Below are 23,580 nucleotides of genomic sequence, written 5' to 3'. Positions count from 1 at the left end.
TTGTGTGCACATGTTAATAAATATTATTTTACTAAAAAAAGGTCTCTCCTGAAATGATATTTTGACAACATACTATACTATGATGTCTTTTATGATATTTTGACAACATACTATACTATGATGTCTTTTATGATATTTTGACAACATACTATACTATGACTTTTTTTATATTTTGACTACATACTATACTATGACGTTTTTTATATTTTGACTACATACTATACTATGACGTTTTTTATATTTTGATGACATACTATACTATGACGTCTTTTATGATATTTTGACGACATACTATACTATGACATTTTTTATGATATTGTGACAACATACTATACTATGTCTTTTTTATGATATTTTGACGACATACTATACTATGACTTTTTTAATGATATTTTGACAACATACTATACTATGATGTCTTTTATGATATTTTGACGACATACTATACTATGACTTTTTTTATATTTTGACTACATACTATACTATGACGTTTTTTTATGATATTTTGACGACATACTATACTATGACTTTTTTTATATTTTGATGACATACTATACTATGACGTTTTTTATGATATTTTGACAACATACTATACTATGACTTTTTTTATATTTTGACTACATACTATACTATGACGTTTTTTTATGATATTTTGACGACATACTATACTATGACTTTTTTTATATTTTGATGACATACTATACTATGACGTTTTTTATGATATTTTGACGACATACTATACTATGACGTTTTTTATGATATTTTGACAACATACTATACTATGACGTTTTTTATGATATTTTGACGATATACTATACTATGACTTTTTTTATATTTTGATAACATACTATACTATGACATTTTTTATGATATTTTGATGACATACTATACTATGACGTTTTTTATGATATTGTGACAACATACTATACTATGACGTTTTTTATGATATTTTGACGACATACTATACTATGTCTTTTTTATGATATTTTGACGACATACTATACCATGACATTTTTTATGATATTTTGACGACATATTATACTATGACGTTTTTGTGATATTTCGATGACACACTAAACTATGACATATTTTATGATATTTTGACGATATGCTATACTATGACTTTTTTTATATTTTGATGACATACTATACTATGACATTTTTTATGATATTGTGACAACATACTATACTATGTCTTTTTTATGATATTTTGACGACATACTATACCATGACATTTTTTATGATATTTTGACGACATATTATACTATGACGTTTTTGTGATATTTCGATGACACACTAAACTATGACATATTTTATGATATTTTGACGATATGCTATACTATGACTTTTTTTATGATATTTTGATGACATACTATACTATGACAGTTTTTATGATATTTTGATGACATACTATACTATGACATTTTTTATGATATTTCGATGATATGCTATCCTATGACATTTTTTATGATATTTCGATGATATACTATACTATGACATTTTTTATGATATTTTGACTACATACTATACTATGACATTTTTTATGACATTTTGATGACATACTATACTATGACTTTTTTTTTATGATATTTCTATTACACACTATACTATGACATTTTTTATGACATTTTGATGACATACTATACTATGACATTTATTATGATATTTTGACAACGTACTATACTATGACATTTTTTATGATATTTTGACGACATACTATACTATGACGTTTTTGTGATATTTTGATGACATACTAAACTATGACATATTTTATGATATTTTGACGATATGCTATACTATGACTTTTTTTATGATATTTTGACTACATACTATGACAGTTTTTATGATATTTTGATGACATACTATATTATGACATTTTTTATGATATTTCGATGACATACTATACTATGACATTTTTTATGATATTTTGATGACATACTATACTATGACATTTTTTATGATATTTTGATGACATACTATACTATGACGTTTTTTATGATATTTTGAGGACATACTATACTACGAGATTTTTTTATGATATTTTGACGACATACTATACTATGACGTTTTTTTTTTAAAGATATCTTGACAACATACTATACTATGACATTTTTTATGATATTTTGACGACATACTATACTATGACTTTTTTATGATATCTTGATGGCATACTATACTATGACATTTTTTATGATATTTTGACGACATACTATACTATGACTTTTTTATGATATTTTGATGGCATACTACACTATGACATTTTTTGTGATATTTTGATGACATACTATACTATGACATTTTTTATGATATTTTGATGACATACTATACTATGACGTTTTTTATGATATTTGGATGACATACTACACTATGACATTTTTTATGATATTTTGATGACATACTATACTATGACATTTTTCATGATATTTTGATGACATACTATACTATGATGTTTTTTATAATAGTTTGACTACATAGTATACTAGGATATTTTTTTATGATATTTTGATGACATAATACACTATGACATTTTTTATATTTTGATGACATACTATACTATGACTTTTTTTATGATATTTTGATGACATACTATACTATGACATTTTTTATGACATTTTGATGACATACTATACTATGACATTTTTTATGATATTTTGATGACATACTATACTATGACATTTTTTATGATATTTTGACAACATACTATAGTATGTCTTTTTTTATGATATTTTGACGACATACTATACCATGACATTTTTTTACGATATTTTGACGACATACTATACTATGACGTTTTTGTGATATTTCGATGACACACTAAACTATGACATATTTTATGATATTTTGACGATATGCTATACTATGACTTTTTTTATGATATTTTGATGACATACCATACTATGACATTTTTTATGATATTTCGATGACATACTATACTATGACAGTTTTTATGATATTTTGATGACATACCATACTATGACATTTTTTATGATATTTCGATGATATACTATACTATGACATTTTTTATGATATTTCGATGACATACTATACTATGACATTTTTTATGATATTTCGATGATATACTATACTATGACATTTTTTATGATATTTTGACTACATACCATACTATGACATTTTTTATGATATTTTGATGACATACTATACTATGACATTTTTTGATATTTTGACGACATGCTATACTATGATAGTTTTTTATGATATTTCGATGACACACTATACTGACATTTTTTATGATATTTTGATGACATACTATACTATGACATTTTTATGACCTTTTATGCCATATGCTATGACCATTACACTACTACTTCTTTTTAAAAACCTTATTATGCCAGACCATGCCATGACCTTTTGAAATATCTTTTAATGACATACTATACAATGACTTTTTTTATGACCTATTATTATATTTTTTTAATGACAAACATCAACACAACTTCCTGTTCTAGTTTTGTTCCTTAGTACATTTAAAAAACAATGAAATATTTAGACAGTACAGTACAGGGACACAGATTGCACCTCCCCACAGCAGTCAAGCAACAGCTTCTACTGGGTACGGCAATACCACTTAACCACATTAGCCCCCTAATATTTATTGGAATTACTATCAATCAATCATTTTTTCTTTATAAAGCCCAATATCACATAACACAATTTGCCTCACAGGGCTTTACAGCATACGACATCCCTCTGTCCTTAGGACCCTCGCAGCGGATAAGGAAAGAAAACCCTTGGATGGCATATAGCATTAGACTATAGCATTGCCTAGCATTGTAGTAATGAGTCTCTAAACCTTTTCTCACTACCCACATGTTCTCATTTATGAAAGTTAATCAGTGTTATGTCCTGTATTCATGTAGTTGACCTGAGGTAACTCTTGTAGGTCTGATCATTCAGCTAAGCTTTGACTGTTACATTCACTGAGGGACATTCACTGTTTTTAAAGACATAAATAGATTTACGTTTCACAGAAAAGAGAGTGACATGGATGTGGGGGAGTCCCGTGGGCTCCGATCTGCAGGGGCTTCTTTATATCACCTCCCACCATCTCTCCGTAAAGACAAAAGCTATATTTCGGTTTCATTAAAATATAGAAGATTCAATCTACAAAAGCTTTTTGATGTTGGCATTCAAAAAAGTACCCTAGATTGGTTCAGTTTTATATCCTGTGTCATTTTGGTGGTCAAACTAAAGTGAGTGGAGGGACTTTACAAGCACTCTTAGTGATACAGTAGAGTTTGGACTTGTAAGATTTACTGCTCTCACAGACATTTCAATTTAGAATCAGCATTTAGTTGATTAATTTCCTGTAAAAGATACAAACAACAGCAGCATGTGACATTTGGGAAAGAAGGGTTGCTTCCTGTCAGATTAATTATATGGGTCAGAGAAACTGCCTTCAAAACACTTTTCAAATCATTCTGGTGACAACTGGTGGCATCTTTAATGCAGGTAACATACCCCTTGTATTAGCACATCTGCAGTAGATGGGACAAAATGTTCCTTAAAGACATCAAGAATACAAAAATGTGTATGTACTGTAAGAGAAAGGCTCCAAAACCTTAAACCATGAGCCTTGATACACATTTCACACATCACATGGTTTTCAGTATTTCTTTAATAAATTTTCAGAGAATCAAAGTGAAAAAAACTCCACAATTAGTATTTTAAGAGTTTAACGGTCAAAATCTGAGCTGTTCTGTTTCATTATGACTGTATGGTTTGTTCAGATTGGCACTCATGACAAGACAAGCTGACAGTGTTACAACTGTCATCACATATTGAAATGTTGCTTTAATATATTAGGAAATAGGCATCCAATTATTGTTTTCTCTTGCCACCTATCAAATAACTCAGCTCTTTTAACTTAAGCAAAGCAATGATCAAAACAATGGCAGAACTCTCGACCTCTGACAGTAGGAAAAACACAGGTGTAACAAATAATATTAACAATTGCTCAGTTCTATTCAAGTGTCCCATGACAGTATGACAGTAATCCATTCATATTAACAATGTGAAAACAACGTGACAGTGTGAAAGGAGCCGCTTGTGGTGATGAACCTGAATCTGCAGCTCCGCTCAGCTTTATGGAGTTTTGTAGTGAGTTTCAGCTCCGTCCCATTTTGGTTCACTCTCACCGCTCTCGCAGCGTTGTTTTCAGTTGCACTAGGAAAAACTGAAAAGCTCTAAAACCCCCTGATACAGTTAGTGACTAGCTGGTGAACACAGTGGAGCATTTAGCAGCTACAGAGCCAGACATTTCCCTCAGGAGTTGGTGGAGACCAAAAACAGAACTAAAAGATAAATAATATTGGACTTAAATTCACCAGGTTGTGATTTTATTTGGGCATCTGATCAGGATCCTCCTCGGTGCCTCCCATTAGAGGTGTTTTGGGCACGTTCCCCTGGTAGGAGGCCCTGGGGCAGACCCAGAACACGCTGGAGGGATTATATATCTCATCTGGCCTGAGAACGCCTCGGGGTCCCCCAGGAGGAGCTGGGAGTCGTTGCTGGGGAGAACCTGATTATCCAAATGGCTAGCTGATGACAGCCACTCTGCACTGCGCTCATACGGCGGTTACCACTGATATCGGAACATTGTTGTCACGGAAGCTTAGTGCCCACCTTCTGGTTTCCTCCTGGTTAACGCTGTTAGTTCTGTCAACACTGCTGCCATCATTAGCACTGTTTGCCTTGTTAGCACCATTAGCCGCTAGCTGTCGGCTCAGCCACCCACACGTTGAGAGCTGTGTGCAGACAATCTCTGAATCATAGATATGCTCTGAATATCGCATAGGGCTCCTATAAAATATAGAGCAGGTCTTTCATAAACCCTGTTGCAAAGTGACACTTTTTGCAGAACCTCTCCGTGATAAGAAATACAGCATGTGTGGCATGGTCTGATCGTTTATGGTAATTCTAGCACAGTCTCAACATTGTGTGGTTAATGTCTTTGATGCTGAAATGCTGCAAGTAACACTTAAAACATGACATCACATTGGAACTTTGTGGTGATCTTGCTTTGCAATGCACTAGACCAAAAAATAAAAACTGCTTAGTTATTTGCAGAAATTATTGTTTATATAATCTACTGATCTACAACCTACATTTCTGGTAAACTCATACTTTCCATTTCATTCACACAAGGAGGAGATGGGCACATTTCTTGGACAACACACCCACACTTTTTGGTACTGTGCTCCCAAAACAGCTATTGTGATGGCTGTGGGGAGTGGAGAGCAGTGTGGAACAGGCTTCTGCTACTGGCTGAGTCATTATGAACCTGTTTATGCATCAGAGAGGACAGTGTCAGAGGGACACTGAGGGAGAGAGAGAGAGAGAGAGACCTACTTAAACATCTCGCACCTTTCTATGGAAAATCAAGAAGTGTTGTGTGCGCACATGTGGCAGGGGTGAGATGAAACTGCAGTGAGGACGCTGCCATGGGCAGAGATCGAAATTGAGAGAGAAAGAAAGGGAGAGGGGAGGAAGAAGCACAGACAGTGAGAGAAACAGACAGAGAGAATCAGAGACAACGAGAGATAGATTTCCCAATATAAGGACAGGGGAGTCCCCCACACTCAGCCACTGCGGGGCTTATTCGTCCCACCTCCACACGGGGTGATAGGCTTTATCTCGCGTCATGAGTGGGCTTCTGTCAGAGCTGTTTGTCTACCGCTGCCTGTGTTTATCGTTGCCTTCCATAAACAGGCTCACAAAGCTTCAAGATGGCACAGGGAATCCCCCCTGCAGCTCTCTGCCGGTATCTGTGAACTGCTCCAGCTGCATTAACCTTCATAGACATGTTATAGGCATTTGTGAGCAATTTATAGAGATTTATTATATACTGTACAATTCCAGGAACCATTCTGCTGACTAAAATAATAAATACTGGTGGACCCCCTTGGAGTTGTTATTGTTACACTGTCAGAAAAAAGGTACAGTCCCTGCAGCAATAGGATGTCGCTCTGTGCATTTTATTTGGGAGAAAGTTGAGGTCTTACTTTCAGTTAAGGTGTACAACTCAGTCTATGAGTGTTATCTTGATAACAAATGCAGCAGACTGTGAATGAATCAAATTAGAATACTTTACATTAAGCACCAGAGGTTCAGTGACCCCTATATGCAGTATTGGTAACTGCACAGGGCAGACAATACGCTTGATTTTTATAGCAAAATACTACAACATGATCCTTCACATAATACAACAAATACATAAGAAACATGCATTGTTTTGGACTCTTACATTATGTTTTATGTAGTCTCGCCACCAGACAATCAGAGATCTCCGCCTTCTGATAGTCTGGGGACACTCCTTTCTAAAGTGTGTTTAACACACCGGAGAAAACGGCCGGCAACAAAGCAACGGCTCTTGCATTTTTGAAAAGGACACGCCCTCCTGGAAATGTGCGCTCCCCCTTTTCTCGTCCGCAAGGACACAAACACACAGAGAGCTTGAAAATGGATGGCGAGAGATTTAACTCTGTTTTATCAAACATGTGCTCAGTCCACAAGATTGTGGAAATGAAGGACTTTCAGCGACTTTGTTTAAAACTTCTAACGCAATCGGACTATGTTTACGAGCACAAAAGGTCAGTGAGCCACCGAAGCACCGCCCTGCAGATTTACTACTGGTTCTGCAACGTAGGAAGTTTTTTTAAACTCTAAAATTGTATCCGCCCATCTAAACACAAAATCAGGGAGAAAGACATCAGTCTTTAGTTAAGCAAAGCGTCTAAAGACTGACTTGTGAGTCTATGTTTTATGCAACACATTCTCACTCTGACCTCGTCATATATCGACATTTGGTCATGGACTTTGTTTGTTGACGTTCCTCAAGTTCTGCCTGTTACATGCATTGTCTTCTTTCAAAACACACTTCCATTCTCACAGGAAATTTAATGTTCACAGTCTCTTTCAAAATCAACGCACTACGTCAGTACAACACCACGAATTGACTTTCTTTTCCTTCAACAACAAACACACATGGTTAGGTTCAGGCAACAAAAGTGTGGTTACACCGCAGGGCGATGTTGAACTCTAACGGCAACTGGCCGCGTATGATGCCAGCATTAAAGGATGCCTTTTTTCGTTGGTTTCTGATGCCGCGGGTCACTGCCCAAGTGTCGGATTTTGACGACTTCGGAGTGAGACTACTTTTATGCTCTTCACACTTATTCATACTGATGGCTTCATCATCTTCTGCCAGCGAGAATGACTCTTGCAGGTTTCTCTCTCAGAACTGGATAAATCCAGTGGCACCCCCGATGGTGGGCCAGGGTGGGCCCCTGATACAGTTGCTGTAATTCCAGCCTGTTCTCATTCTCATTCTGAAGTCATCAAATACTGCCGCTTTGTCAGTGATGTCGGGGTGATATGATACACTGCTGGATGGCGTCAGATTAAAATGCTGCCAATAATGATGTAATATAAGGTGCTGGAAAGTCCCCATAGGGTGGGTGGGAGTTGTGGTGGATGGGTCTAATAAACCCTGCACTTTCACCCAGGACTCCGGTGTTAGCTTACCTCGTGAATGTAGAACCAAACCGAAATGTTTTCTTCAAAACCTAACCATGTTTTTGTTGATGGCGATGCCTCAGAACGTCACCAGCAGACGCAGGAGGATACCTGGCGCATAATATGAAGACTTTATAGTCCACTGACAAAGTAGCAGAATGTGAAACATGGGATGAGAACATGTTGAAAATTCTTGGTGGTATTGTGACATTGAATTTTTTTATATATTTACTAACACGTACCTGTTTCCCATGAACCTGCAGACCAGAGCTTACCATACAAACAAAATATCAATCAAGAAAACGAACAAACACTGTGGAATATTTGAGTCATATTGAGTTTACTTTTTGTTTATCATTTTCTCAGACATCGAATTGCCCAACCGAACAAAGCCTTTAGCCATTATATTGTGTTCGTTTTCATGTGTTGGGGCATAGCAACGATCTCACTGTCTCATCTTATTGTAAGGATCCCTCTCTGTGATAAAACCATTAGAGCATGACTCATTGAGTTTTCGGTTTCTGAGGAATAGGTGTTTACCCTTTCTTAAAGCTTCAGTTATTCTGGAGAAAAATAGTTGGTTGCATAATCTCATTCCGAGGATATCAAATAACAACAACCTTGGACTGAACCAACAACCCAGTGCTGATGATGTTGGGTGTGACTGTGTAGTTCAGTTCAATTCAGACGACTTTATTTATCCCAAAAGGACAATCGACACAGATCCATAAGTACTTAATGTGACGTAAATATGTCACGTGAGTGAAGAATGTGACCTAAGTAACGTACCATTACATCAAAACAGCATTGATTTACATAACATTGCATTCAACCAGCATTAACCTTTGGTTTCACACGGGACATGGATAGTGGTCTCCTGGGAGAAACCTACGAGGCCTTTGTCACTCTTTATACTGTATCAGCTGCTCTCAGCATCATATAACCAATCTAATCTTCACTCACTGAGCATCGTTCCTGTGGGCTACAGCAACACTAAACCCCTGAGCTTGCCTGAGAAGGACTAAATGCACAAAGCTGCTATTTTTAAATATCCCATGGAGATAGACTCTCACTGCAGCCTGTTCTATTTTGTTCTGAAAGTGTTAAAGGGATAGTGCACCCAAAAATGAAAATTCAGCCATTATCTACTCACCCATATGCCGACGGAGGCCCTGGTGAAGTTTTAGAGTCCTCACATCACTTGCGGAGATCCAAGGGGAGAGTGGATAGCAACACAACTCCACCTAATGGAGGCTGATGGCACCCCAGATTAAAACGTCCAAAAACACATAATTGAAACCACAAAATATCTCCATACTGCTCGTCCATAGTGATCCAAGTGTCCTGAAGCCCCGACATAAAAAGTTGTTTGGAAAAACGTTGTGTGGACTCTAAAACTTCACCTGAGCCTCCCTCGGCATATGGGTGAGTAGATAATGGCTGAATTTTCATTTTTGGGTGCACTATCCCTTTAATGTCCAGGGTACTGTTTGTGGTGGAAACACTAAGGAGACCTAGGGTCTAGGTACCATGTCTGAAGGGTTATGGTTGGTTCCAAAGGTACTGTATTGAGAGTGTGTCATTAAAATAGTCTTAAATTTGGGATCTGGACCTGCACCTGTATTCTAATTCATTTGATCAAAATATTTTTACACATTCACAAATTTAAATGTATTCACATAAAATGTTGAACACATTCAGATATGGTGATACACAGCTAGAATACTTTTGACCATATTTAGTTTCCATAATTCACTGGCTTGGTTAATTCATGCCAATATGAAACTATTCCACAGTGTTAGCATGTTGTGTTCTTTCTTGATTTTAGTGGTATACCTCTCCTTTTTGAGTGACCTGCTGCTTGAAATAACTGTCAGAAGTCACTTTCTGAGCTCACCTAGTCTTTCATCTTCAGTTACATGACATGGTGAGACAGATCAACACTGCTGGGTAACTTTCTATGACTGTTTGTGAAACTGAGAGTAGTGCTGCTTATTTTGTTACCCACCAAGGTCATAGCCTGTCCACACACCAATACCTCCAAATCTGTGTAAACCTTAATGTGTGCTCATTCACAGCTGCTGTTTATTGTCGTCTGCTGTCTGATCTACGCCCATTATCTGTGTCTGCTTTCTCTGTTTAATCGCACTCCATCATAACCGACATTTCATTGTAGGTAATTCTCTACCAGTCTACTTGTGGCTGTTGGGTTTCCTGCCCTGACTTCATTGTCTACTCTGCTTCCTATTAGTCATTAACCTTACTAGCCTCAGCAGGACTGTTGACACCCTCTTCAGTCAATGCACAAACGTAAAGACTGAAAGCATTTATAATGAGACTATCTTTAAGTTACAGAAATTAATATGTGATACATGAGACAAGAACTGTTATTTTTATAAAAAGACAATGTGAATTTCTGATGCTTAGAAAGTATAAAGGAAACAATATTTCAAAGTAGCATTCAGATCCCACCAGCTAACATTCCACTCATATCTCTGCAATGTGTTTTTTTCTCTCTCCTTGCATGTGCTCAAAGCCTGAACAGTTTCATCAATTGTTCAAGTATGTAAACAGCTGTAGTGTGTGGGTGGAAAGGGCAGGGCATTCACTACTTAACCGTTTACAGTAACGGCTGCATACTATTTATGTTCCATTCTGAGTTTGCATGGCTTGCATGGAAAACCTCGCAGCCACTTTTATTTGTTATAGTGTACCGTATTCTGAATTTGTTTCTGAATTCTCAGAGTTTTTATCCAGTTTAGTTCTTAAATCAGATAAAGTTATTATTGTAGGCGATTTTAACATTCATGTCGACATTGATAATGACTCCCTGGCTACCGCGTTTATTTCATTATTAGACTCCATTGGCTTCAGTCAGGGTGTACATGAACCCACTCACTGTTTTAACCATACCCTCGATCTAGTTCTGACATATGGAATTGAAATTGATAATCTCACAGTCTTTCCACAGAATCCCTCGCTGTCGGATCATTATTTGATTACTTTTGATATCTTTTTACTCGATTACATGCCACTCAGCAACAGTTACTATACTAGATGTTTATCAGATAGTGCTGTCGCAAAATTTAAGGAAAAGATTACTCCGTCATTAAATTCAATACCAAGTCCTTCAGTAACAGAGGTTTCCTGTACCGACTTTGACCTCTCCCGAATTGATCATTTTGTCGATAGTGCCGTAGGCTCGCTGCGAACAACACTTGACTCTGTAGCTTAAGTTAACAAAGCAAAGAAAGTTCGCTCCTTGGTATAACTCTCAAACCTGTAAGTTAAAACAAATATCACGAAAATTTGAAAGGAATTGGCAATTAACCAAACTGGAAGAATCTCATTTAATCTGGACAGACAGTCTCAAAACATATAAGAGGGGCCTCCGCAATGCCAGAGCAAACTATTACTCAGCATTAATAGAAGACAATAAGAACAACCCCAGGTTTCTTTTCAGCACTGTAGCCAGGCTGACTGAGAGTCAAAGCTCTATTGAGCCTTGTATTCCTTTAGCCCTTAGCAGTAATGATTTTATGAGCTTTTTTAATGACAAAATTCTAACTATTAGAGGCAAAATTCATGACCTCCTGTCCTCAGATAGTACCTATCTAACCTCAAACACAGCTGTAAGACCTAATATATATTTAGATTGCTTCTCCCCGATTTCTCTTCAAGAATTGACCGCAGTGATTTCTTCATCTAAATCAATGTGTCTCTTAGACCCCATCCCAACTAGGCTACTTAAGGAGGTCTTACCTTCAGTTAACACTATTAGATATGATCAATATATCCTTATTAACAGGCTATGTACCACAGTCTTTTAAGGTAGCTGTAATTAAACCTCTACTAAAAAAGTCCACCCTGGATCCAGAGGTGTTAGCCAACTATAGACCAATATCTAATCTTCCCTTTATGTCAAAGATCCTTGAGAAAGTAGTCGCAGACCAGCTGTGTGATTTTCTCCAGGATAATAATTTATTTGAGGAATTTCAGTCAGGATTTAGAGTGCATCATAGCACTGAGACAGCTCTAGTTAAAATTACAAATGACCTTCTGATTGCTTCAGACAAAGGACTCGTCTCTGTACTTGTTTTATTAGATCTTAGTGCAGCGTTTGACACAATTGACCATCAAATTCTGCTACAGAGACTGGATCACTTAATTGGCCTAAAAGGTTCTGCACTAAGCTGGTTTAAATCTTATTTATCTGATCATTTTCAGTTTGTTCACGTTCATAATGAGTCATCCTTATGTACTAAAGTTTGTTTTGGAGTTCCTCAAGGTTCTGTGCTCGGACCAATCCTATTTACTCTATATGTGCTTCCTTTAGGTAACATCATTAGAAATCACTCTATAAATTTCCATTGTTATGCGGATGATACACAGTTGTATTTATCGATGAAGCCAGAAGAAAGTAATCAATTAACTAAACTCCATAACTGCCTTAAAAACATAAAAACCTGATGAGCACCAATTTCCTGATGTTAAATTCAGACAAAACTGAAGTTATTGTTCTTGGCCCCAAACAACTCAGAGACTCTTTATCTGATGACATAGTTTCTCTAGATGGCATTGCTCTGGCCTCTAGCACTACCGTAAGAAACCTCGGAGTAACATTTGATCAAAATTTGTCTTTTAATTCTCATTTAAAACAAACCTCACAGACTGCATTTTTTCATCTGCGTAATATTGCGAAAATTAGGCCTATCCTGACCCGAAAAGATGCAGAAAAATTGGTCCACGCTTTTGTTACCTCTAGGCTGGATTACTGTAACTCTCTATTATCAGGTAGCTCTAGTAAGTCCTTAAAAACTCTCCAGCTAATTCAGAATGCAGCAGCACATGTACTAACAGGAACTAAGAAACGTGATCATATTTCTCCTGTTTTAGCCTCTCTGCACTGGCTCCCTGTAAAATCCAGAATTGAATTTAAAATCCTACTGTTAACTTATAAAGCTCTAAATGGTCAAACTCCGTCATATCTTAGAGAGCTCATAGTGCCATATTATCCCACCAGAACACTGCGCTCTGAGAACGCAGGGTTACTCGTGGTCCCTAAAGTCTCCAAAAGTAGATCAGGAGCCAGAGCCTTCAGCTATCAGGCTCCTCTCCTGTGGAATCATCTTCCTGTTTCGGTCCGGGAGGCAGACACCGTCTCCACATTAAAGACTAGACTTAAGACTTTCCTCTTTGATAAAGCTTATAGTTAGGGCTGGCTCAGGCTTGCCCTGTACCAGCCCCTAGTTAGGCTGACTTAAGCCTAGTCTGCCGGAGGACCCCCATATAATACACCGGGCACCTTCTCTCCTCTCTCTCTCTCTCTCTCTCTCTCTCTCTCTCTCTCTCTCTCTCGTATCCTATTACTGCATCTTGCAGTAATAGGATACTGTTTTTTTTCCCCTTTAAAGGGGATTTTTTGGGGAGTTTTTCCTTATCCGCTGTGAGGGTCCAAAGGACAGAGGGATACCAGTAAACTGTAAAGCCCTGTGAGGCAAATTGTGATTTGTGATATTGGGCTTTATAAATAAAATTGATCGATTGATTGATCAATCAATTTATTTATAAAGCCCAATATCACAATTTGCCTCACAGGGCTTTACAGCATACGACATCCCTCTGTCCTTATGACCCTCACAGCGGATAAGGAAAAACTCCCCCAAAAAAACCCTTTAATGGGGAAAAAAACAGTAGAAACCTCAGGAAGAGCAACTGAGGAGGGATCCCTCTTCCAGGACGGACAGATGTGCAATAGATGTCGTACAGAACAGATCAGCATAATAAATTAACAGTAATCCGTATGACACAATGAGACAGAGAGAGAGAGAGAGAGAGAGAGAGAGAGAGAGATGCAGGTAATGACAGTAGGTTACAACAACATTATTGAAAGTAATAATATTATAGTTATAGTTCTGGCTACTGTGGTACAATATGTTGAAAGTATGTATTAATATCTGACAGTATACATGTGTGACAATAGTCATGTGTATAATAACAGTAGAAGTATGACTAATGACTAATGATGGCAGCAGCAGCAGCAGGAGGCATCTGGCAGGACCACGGCAGCAGCACAACCACACACATCACGCTGTCCAGGCACCGCTGCGATATGAGTTAATCTGAGAGACAGTGGAGCACAAAGGCTCCGGAGAAGAAGCCGAGTTAGTGACATCCAGAATGGCCGAGTTAGCAAGATGCAGTAATAGAATACAAGAGAGAGAGAGAGAGAGAGAGAGAGAGAGAGAGAGAGAGAGAGGTGCCCGGTGTATTATAGAGGGGTCCTCTGGCAGACTAGGCCTAAGTCAGCCTAACTAGGGGCTGGTACAAGGCAAGCCTGAGCCAGCCCTAACTATAAGCTTTATCAAAGAGGAAAGTCTTAAGTCTAGTCTTAGAGTCCTCACATCCCTTGCAGAGATCGGTGGGGGGAGCGGCTAGCACACCTAATGGGGGCTGACAGCGCCCCAGACTAACGTCCAAGAACACAAAACTGAAACCACAAAATATCTCCAACATGCCCATCCGTAGTGATCCAAGTGTGCTGCAGCCCCGACATAAAAAGTTGTTTAGAAAAACGTCGTGAAATCTGTTTTTAGCCTCACTGTAACCTGTAGCTCTGACTGCTTCTCTGAAGAGCAACAGTCTCATCAGTACTGATGTCCAGATTCTCAAGTGCAGGCATCGCCAATTCCCAGTCTGAGCAGCAAAGACTTTCCTCATCTGTTGGCATTGCTTTGCATTTGAAACAACTACACCACCAGGTTTCCAGTGCTCGATTCCGGTATTCTGCGGCTGGCTGAGGGCTAGGCTCATGAGCTGCAGTGTCTGCTTCATCCAGTAGCCTGAGTTCCGTCTGTATACTCGGGCTCAAACAAATACAGCTCAACAAAGAAATGCTGTTCCTCCTCAATTTCAAAGTCTTCAGACATGTTGGGCTGTTCTTTGCTAAAAGACCGTAGTGCAAATTATCTTTTAGCTACTGTGGTTACTGTTGTCTCCCTGTGGTGCACGTGTCATGTGATGTAAACACGGGTGAGCAAAGCTTATGCTTTTGCTGGTCTTGCGCAAGTGCGCACACATGAGCACGGAGCCTCCATCTGCATATGGGTGAGTAGATAATGGCTGAATTTTCATTTTTGGGTGCACTATCCCTTTAAAACAGTTGATCCAGCTGGCAGCATCACAGCTGTAACCATAGACTGAGTGAAGCTGGACAGGAGGGTTAAACAGAGATTATACAAGTTCTTACTTGAATCCAGGTCAGAATAGTCACACTGCAGATATTTAGCCATTTACATCCATCTCTGCACCATGTTATTGTTATAGATCCCACTGCTTGCTGTGATTGGCCAGTAGGTTGATGTCAGGAGCAGTTAGGATTAGGGCAAAGAGGTCAGAGCGCTTGCACTAGCCAAACTGCGGTATTCTCTGAGATTAAAGTGGTAATCTATGAGAAAAAAATTACAAAGCCAGAAGGTCAGGTGACATAGTATAACTTGCAACAGTCCACAGAGGGAGTAAGCTGTGGTGCGTGCATGGGTTAAGCACAGGACTTTCACTCAGGAGATTGGGGTTTGAGTCTTATTTGTGAGTCAGTGTTGTCTTGTTCTTTTTAAACTCAAATGTGTGGCTTCGCCCCCCATGCCTCCACTCTGCATCCGCCCCCGGACACAGACTGGCCAATCATAATGTAGCATTGGGCCGGCTCAGTCCAGGATCAACCAGTACAAAGAATATCATCAATATAGACTACATATACACTTTTATTGATATTTTTAGGTGGGACTTTTTTAGGTGGCTAAAATGCTAAAATTTTCCTGCTGCCCCTTTCCACAACAGTACATTGCTTAGCTTCTGTGGCAGTGCTCCTGCCTGCTTCTTTCATCTGGGGAATGCCGACCAACATCTGCTGTAGGTCATACACTGACTATGTAAGTACCTCACACAACCCCACTTCAAAAAGAAGTGGAATACCCCTTTCACAAGCTCTCACACAACAAGAAAAAAAGAAGTTATATTTAAGAACATCTTCCAAAATCAATTCTCCTCTCCTCAAAAACCTCAGATGGTGGGTTGCAAAACAGTTGAAAATGGCAACTGACTCTTCACTAAGTCCCGCCCCCAAACGCAGACTGGCCAATCATAAGTGGCTCAGACCAGGGTCCGACAACACCAACACTGTGCTCCATTGACTCTAAAGCAGTCGTTTCAGATTTCCTTCATTTCCAGGCTGGTTTTGTGGATTTGGAGCTAAATGTTGTGCCTGGGGCACGTTGTGTATTAATGATACTCGTTACCTGGAGAGGTTGGAAAAAGATATACGTTTCTTCCCTGTTCCAAAACCAAAATCAAACCCTGTAAAGTGTAGGGTTAGCTAGCTAGCTACTGAAGATATAGCCTACTGAATGTATACACATGCTGCTTTTGCTTTTGAATGATTCTAAAAAAAGACCGACCCTGCTGTACAGGAACCAGTGAAGGGAAGCAGGGAAACTTTGCTGATATTCAACCAGCTGTATTATTGTATTACTTTGTGTACGAATTGTGCTCTACAAATAAACTTGCCTTGCCTTGCACACACTGTGATGCCACACAGCTGGTTCAATATCAGCAAAGTTTCCCTTTATATTCATTGTCTTGTGTGGCGATCAGCAGTGATGTGGTAGTTCACTTTTACACTGTGATCTATAGCCTATAGTTCGGCTTTAGCTTCTTACTATCTTTGTCACACTTAATATTACAAATGTACATTTGACTTTGTTACACATAGTACTTCAGTATATGTATGATTGTGATTTGGATAGTTGAAACTGACTGTTGAACAGAGGCTGAAAGAGCAGCTTATGCAATAGTGGGAAAGTTAGTTGAAAATGAGTATCTGTTGTATGAAAACCACAAGTACTGGCAGGCTGTTTGTAATTTTACCACTAACAACAGCAGAATTTTGTAAGTCACAGGAAGATGTAAAGGCCAACAGAAACCAGAGGACTGGAAACCTTAATGAAAAAGGATGCTGATCGAATCTCAAATCAATAGCAACTTCAGACAGAGCAACTGAGGAGGGATCCCTCTTCTAGGACGGACAGACGTGCAATGGATGTCGTACAGAACAGATCAGCATAATAAATTCACAGTGATCCATACGACAAAATGATTCATAAAGAGAGACAGAGAGAGAGTAAAGTAGCGTATATGTTATAAGAAAATATTGATATATGACAGTATATGTATGTGACAATAATAATCATATGTGTGTAATCATAGTAGAAGTGTGACTAACAATTACAGCAGTAGTAGGAGGCATCAGGCAGGACGACAGCAGTGTAACCACGATCAAGGCGTAGTCGTCATTGGAGGAAACCTGCGAGACAGTAGAGCACAAAGGCTCTGGAGAAGAAGCCGAGTTAGTGACATGCAGTAAGAGAACATGAATGTTAAAACCAACTTTTCAGAATCTGAGAAATGAGAGAAGGAGAGAAGGGGCTCAGTGTATTATAGGAGGTCCCCCGGCAGACTAGGCCTAAGTCAGCCTAACTAGGGGCTGGTACAAGGCAAGCCTGAGCCGGCCCTAACTATAAGCTTTATCAAAGAGGACAGTCTTAAAGGAGCAATAAGCGGAAATTCATCATTTCTTGATTGAAGAAATTAAAAACTCGCTATGTGAAGAACTAGAGGTGTAATTTCATCTGTAGTATAGTATGTATAGCATGTATAGCATGACCTCACACACCCTCTCTCTGTGTTGATCTCCAACCCATTGTTTACAAGCCGGTCCAGCTGCGCGTTCATGGACGTTCATGTGAATCGCCACCTCCTCCCTCCTCTCGGAGCCTTTGGCCCTCCCTGCCTATAAAAGGCTACAGCCAGTGAGCAATGACAGCGCGTATTTTCGAAGCGAAATGGCGGAAAGCGGAACGACGAAACGTTCACCTGAAGACGACTAGGATCCGACATTACCTCTAAAGAAACACTCGAGCACTGCGAGAGCTAAAGAGGCTACAATCTGACTCGGAGCTAGCTCTTCTTCTCCTGGACAGGTAACAGGTAAGTAACAACATAAAGTCAAATGTCTGTTTAAATTAGTGTTACAGAAACGTTAGGCACATGTCGCTATGTCGATTCAATTAAATTTAATGTTACAATCGTAGCATGGGTTAATGTCCGGAGCTTGAGTTATTAGCGGCTTTTGCTTTTTGCCCCTTCAAGTCTAGTCTTGAATGTGGGAACGGTGTCTGCCTCTCGGACCGAAACAGGAGGATGATTCCACAGAAGAGGCTCCTGTTCTACTTTTGGAGACTTTAGGGACCACGAGTAACCCTGCATTCTCAGAGCGCAGTGTTCTGGTGGGATAACAAGGCACCATGAGCTCTCTAAGATATGATGGAGCCTGACCATTCAGAGCTTTGTAACAGTACAGTGAGCCAGTGCAGAGAGGCTAAAACAGGAGAAATATGATGATGACTAGATCATTTTACCTTTGAGCTGCATTTGTAAAATAATTTGTCACTGTAAATGTTTAAAAAGCATCTGTTTTATTAGGATGTTTTTAATATTTCCTGGTTTGTATGTGCTTGTTTTATTTAATGTCTTCTCTCCAGTCTGACAAACCACCTCATAGCATGTATGTGAATTACTGGTTGATGCAGCCTTTCACACTGTATCAGTAAATTCCCTGCCTCAGGGCCATCTTTCCCTTCCCAGTCTGACCTTGGTAAAAGCACTGTACCACTATCAAGCTGATTAAAAGTCCCTTCAGAGTAATATAAACATTGTGATGTGTGTTTGGTTTTGGTTAGATGAAGCAATGCTACTCATGTGAATGGGTGGATGCCTGGGGCAGTCGAACTGTAGGTGTTCCTTCAAATATTGCATCACAATGACTTTCACTTCCTCTTTGAACCAAGTGATTTACAGCTCACAAGAGCAGTCTGTTGACCAAATATGTGGGGGTGTAACAGTGAAGTGTCATGCCAAAACAGGTAACTGTTTTATATCTGAGAGCAGGTTAGCTTTTACGCTGAATTGATATTGCAATTTTTACACATTATCAGGTTTGTTAAATGGCTGTCTGTCCTCCTTTATGGGCATTATAACATCATAATATATCAGTTTGAATGCCATAACAGACAGTTAAAAGGAAATGAAAAACACAATCACAACACATTATTTATATGACTATACTGAGTCATTTTAAAGCGGCTATAAAAGTATTACTTTTCCATTGTATTACAACCATCAGTTTCTAATCTCCTCCTCCACCCAAACACTTGGCGGGCTGCATGGTGGTACCAACTGAATAAATAGAACAGATGGATGTCAGTACATAAACTCAGTGATAAGAAATCAGTCAATCAATCTATGAAAATGGAATCAATATAGTTGCAAACAGCAACAAAACGGTCTAAAAGGGGTTCCCCAGTTCCTCAGTTCCTGTTTTTATCTTACTGAGTTTTTTTTATCATGTCATTTATTCCTTATTCTCTCTCTCTCTCTCTCTCTCTCTCTCTCTCTCTCTCTCTCTGTGTTTGTGTATGTATGTGGGAGGACATTGTTTTACTTTGTGAAGCACTTTGTGTTACTGCTTCTTTGTATGAAAGGTGCCATATAAATAAAGTCTGATTGACTGATTAAGCTTTTTTTTCTATGCATACAAAATGCTCATTTCTTTCACATTTTGCGCACACATTTTAAAAGTCCATGTTCGTTTACCGAAATAATCCATAAACCTGACAAGTGTGGCATATCAAGATACTGATTAACAGTATGGTTACTGCGTAGCTGTGCCTTTGGTTGTTCACAATAAAACTCTAAAATGTGCAGTTTTATCACACAACACAATGTCACAGACGTCTCAAGTTTTGAGGGAGCGTGCCATTTGCATGGTGACTGCAGGAATGTCCACCAGAGCTGTCGCCTGTGAACTGATTCTTCTTTTCACTACCATAAGTCATCTTCAGTGCTGTTTCCGTGAATATGGCAGCACATCTAACTGGCCTCACATCCGCAGACTAGAGAGGTGTGCCGTGGGCTGGTCACAATAAAAGGCAACTCGAAAATGTGTAGTTTAAACCTCAGAATAGACATTTATCAGGCACTCTGAGCTACAGATTTCACATCGAGCTACAGATACACATTTTTTGGTCACATGAGATTCATTCATGAAGAAAACACTTCTCAAAGTGTCAGAAGTCTTTAAAGGTGAACATGTGCCAACTCAGTTACAGTAATGAGCTGTAGTCAGCTGACAACTCTGGTGACGTGCATGTACATGAGCTTCCCTGAGACCATCTGTACAGAAATTCTTTGGTTGTGTACCTGTGAATTCACGCTGCTCATCTTGATACGCTACACTCGTAGCGGTGGATGGATGGATTACCTTGGAAAAGGAGCAGTGCTTACTTACATGGATGACAAATTTGTGACCAACATTTGAGAGAAATAAGTCTTTTGTGAGAGAAACATCTCTCTGTATGACACAATACAATTCAACTGCACAACAGACTCCAGTGTGGCCACACAGTTGAATCAACTCCTCTCTAAAAGAGGAAGAGGGATTTTTGCACAAAGGACTCTAAAAGATACCCACATGATTTGTGAAACTGCTGGAGCCTTAAATTAGCTTCAGATGAACTTTATAATGCATTTTTGTGGGGACATTTTGCAGCCAGTGTATCCACAATTATAGCAACTCCTTCAATGTACACATGGGGTTGTGGGTTATATAATACGATTTACTCCTTTAAGCTACCAATAAAACAATATAACATTTAGAGAAAACAGAGAACTTTATTACAAAGTCACAATAATTACAAACTTTATTTACAGTGTGAAAAATAATAATAATAAAAATTATATCAGAGGGCATTCTGAAAACAGCGTGCCCAATCTGTTGATGATTTGAATTAAATACAATTCTGGGCTAATACCAATATGGCATCCCAATGTTTGAGAGAGAATCACAGCCAGCAGTATGTGTCCATCCTCAACACAGCAAAATTAAATACAAAGCAAGCTTTCATTTGCAGGCTTCAGGAGTTTTTCAGCGTTAAAGACTCCCGAGACCTCTGTCAATTTGACAACCTTCAATTTGACTTCAAGAGTGAGTTGAAAATGAAACTTGCATTTCCCACCTGGTTGGTCGTTCTCACAGGTAAAGTCGTCAATCAGAGAGATGAAAATGAGTAAGAAGAAACTTTTTCTTGTGAAAGTGCAATTAACACTCGAATGGGTGGGAGGAAAGTAAAGTACACTATGAGTTTTCATTACTGTTATGAGACATCTTTTGGCTTTGTAGCAATTTCTTGTCAATATGTATATTTCAAATTAAGTGAGCTGCTTCACCTGAGGAGACCCTGCTTGAATTTAGTGTAACAATCAGGAACATGGGCATTTCTACAGTTTCTCGGTCAGCGCTCTTCCACAATACGTTGAATAAACTTGCGCTAAAACACCTGTGAGTGCACTTTGTGCTCACCTCTGCAGGAAAATCACATCCCTCCTTGTGAGACACACCCACTCTCTCCACAGCAAACACAGCCGTCAACCACTTCTCTGTTCATGAAACTACTCCCTGATAAGTGCACACATGTGGATCCAGAGAAACTGCATAACATCTACATACAGCAAAAGGTTTTGACAGCTTAATACGGTAGCATGCCACATATAAACAGACAGCAGTTTGTGTTGCTCACATGCAGGCTGCCTGATTTCAGCCCAGTTAGAGTTCATAGACATGGAACAAGCTGTCTGTGTAGTGAGACTTGGAGTAAATGCTTAAACTGCTGCTATTCAATAGTATGACCTTCTGGCCTATAAAGCAGAACTCCTCCTCGATGGTTTTCTTTTCAATGGTCCTATTGTTTCCCTTCAGCGTTTGCATGAGCGTCACCTCTTTGCTGGTGTCGTCTGAGAATCTCACCCATCCGAAGATTAAGTAAGTTGCAGTTTTATTGACAGTGAAGATGTCACCACTCACTGTGGAGGAAAAGGAAATATTTTCCATCAGCACACTGAGAAACAAGCATCAAAATAGGAATGTCAAAAGCAACTGAAACACAAGTGATGCTTACTTTTTAGTTTAAAGGTTGTGTTGATTTTTGCTGTATCATTCGATGGTGGGGTGTCCTGTAGAAAGACACTGATTTGAGATGCATGCATACATAGACATGATACATAAGTGATATATTCGGAGAGAACTTTCTATCAGTTCTATGAGATGTTACTCACCTGGTTGCACGATGGCATGAACATGAAAAAATGCAGGAAAAAGCCGGCCACTAGAGCCACAGTGACCAATCCCATCACTGCTGCCAGACCACCTGCACACTTGAAGCAGCCACAGCGGTCCACAGGTGAACCTCTGGGTCCATGAAGGGCTTCCAAACTGTCCATTTCCAACTTGACCTCCACCAGTGCCTCCTCCTGTCCTGCTTGATGTCTCTCCATGATGCAGACTGAGATACTTGTTGTGGAGATTGACTCCTTGTCCCTTAATATAGCTCATGTCTTCCCACACACTTAAAATGAAAGTGGGAATCCCAAGCTCAGTTTACTCCACCCCCTGCACAATAAAAAGCAGACAGTGAGAGCTGAGGGAATCCCTCCACACCCACGCAACAAAACTGGTTTAATAATTACACTGTCCGCTGTCTGTAATCTCTGGTTCATAGTAGTCTCTGCCAGAGCATATCAGGACCTTGAAAAACATTTGGTTTATATCTCCTGGAACTGGCATACAAGATGTAGTCATGCTTGTAGATGTGTCTTAAAGTTGATTTCATATTTGATGAGGAATTTGTTGAACTTGCACTGAACAGTCTGTCGCTGAGGCAGCGTCCCGGTGTTTAAAGGAATACATTCTCGCTCCTCACCACTCATACACACTGCACCACGTGAGCTGGACTGATCATTACTCAATCATTCACTATTACTCCACAAACTCCCACGTTCATGATGACCACTGAAAAGACATGCTGTGTCTGTTGTACATACACAGACAGGCAGAGCTATTTCTGCTTTTGGAAGCAGACCTCATTTTCCCTCCAA

General features: G+C 38.9%; 1 protein-coding gene across 1 annotated transcript; it reads right to left on the bottom strand.

Moving 5' to 3' along the window:
* Nucleotides 1-21,309: 21,309 nt before the first annotated feature.
* Nucleotides 21,310-23,073, bottom strand: LOC144463733 (uncharacterized). Its single transcript, XM_078169133.1, has 3 exons — nt 22,762-23,073; nt 22,605-22,659; nt 21,310-22,509 (listed from the first exon to the last, which is right to left on the bottom strand). Exons 1-3 carry the CDS (start codon nt 22,978-22,980, stop codon nt 22,253-22,255), a joined length of 531 nt encoding a protein of 176 aa, XP_078025259.1. The 5' UTR covers nt 22,981-23,073; the 3' UTR covers nt 21,310-22,252.
* Between the last annotated feature and the right edge of the window lie 507 nt (nt 23,074-23,580).

This window comes from Epinephelus lanceolatus, chromosome 6, assembly GCF_041903045.1.
Source record: "Epinephelus lanceolatus isolate andai-2023 chromosome 6, ASM4190304v1, whole genome shotgun sequence".
NCBI lineage: Eukaryota > Metazoa > Chordata > Actinopteri > Perciformes > Serranidae > Epinephelus > Epinephelus lanceolatus.
Note: the sequence above shows the minus strand (reverse complement) of the source record. Positions and strands in the feature narration are given on the sequence as shown.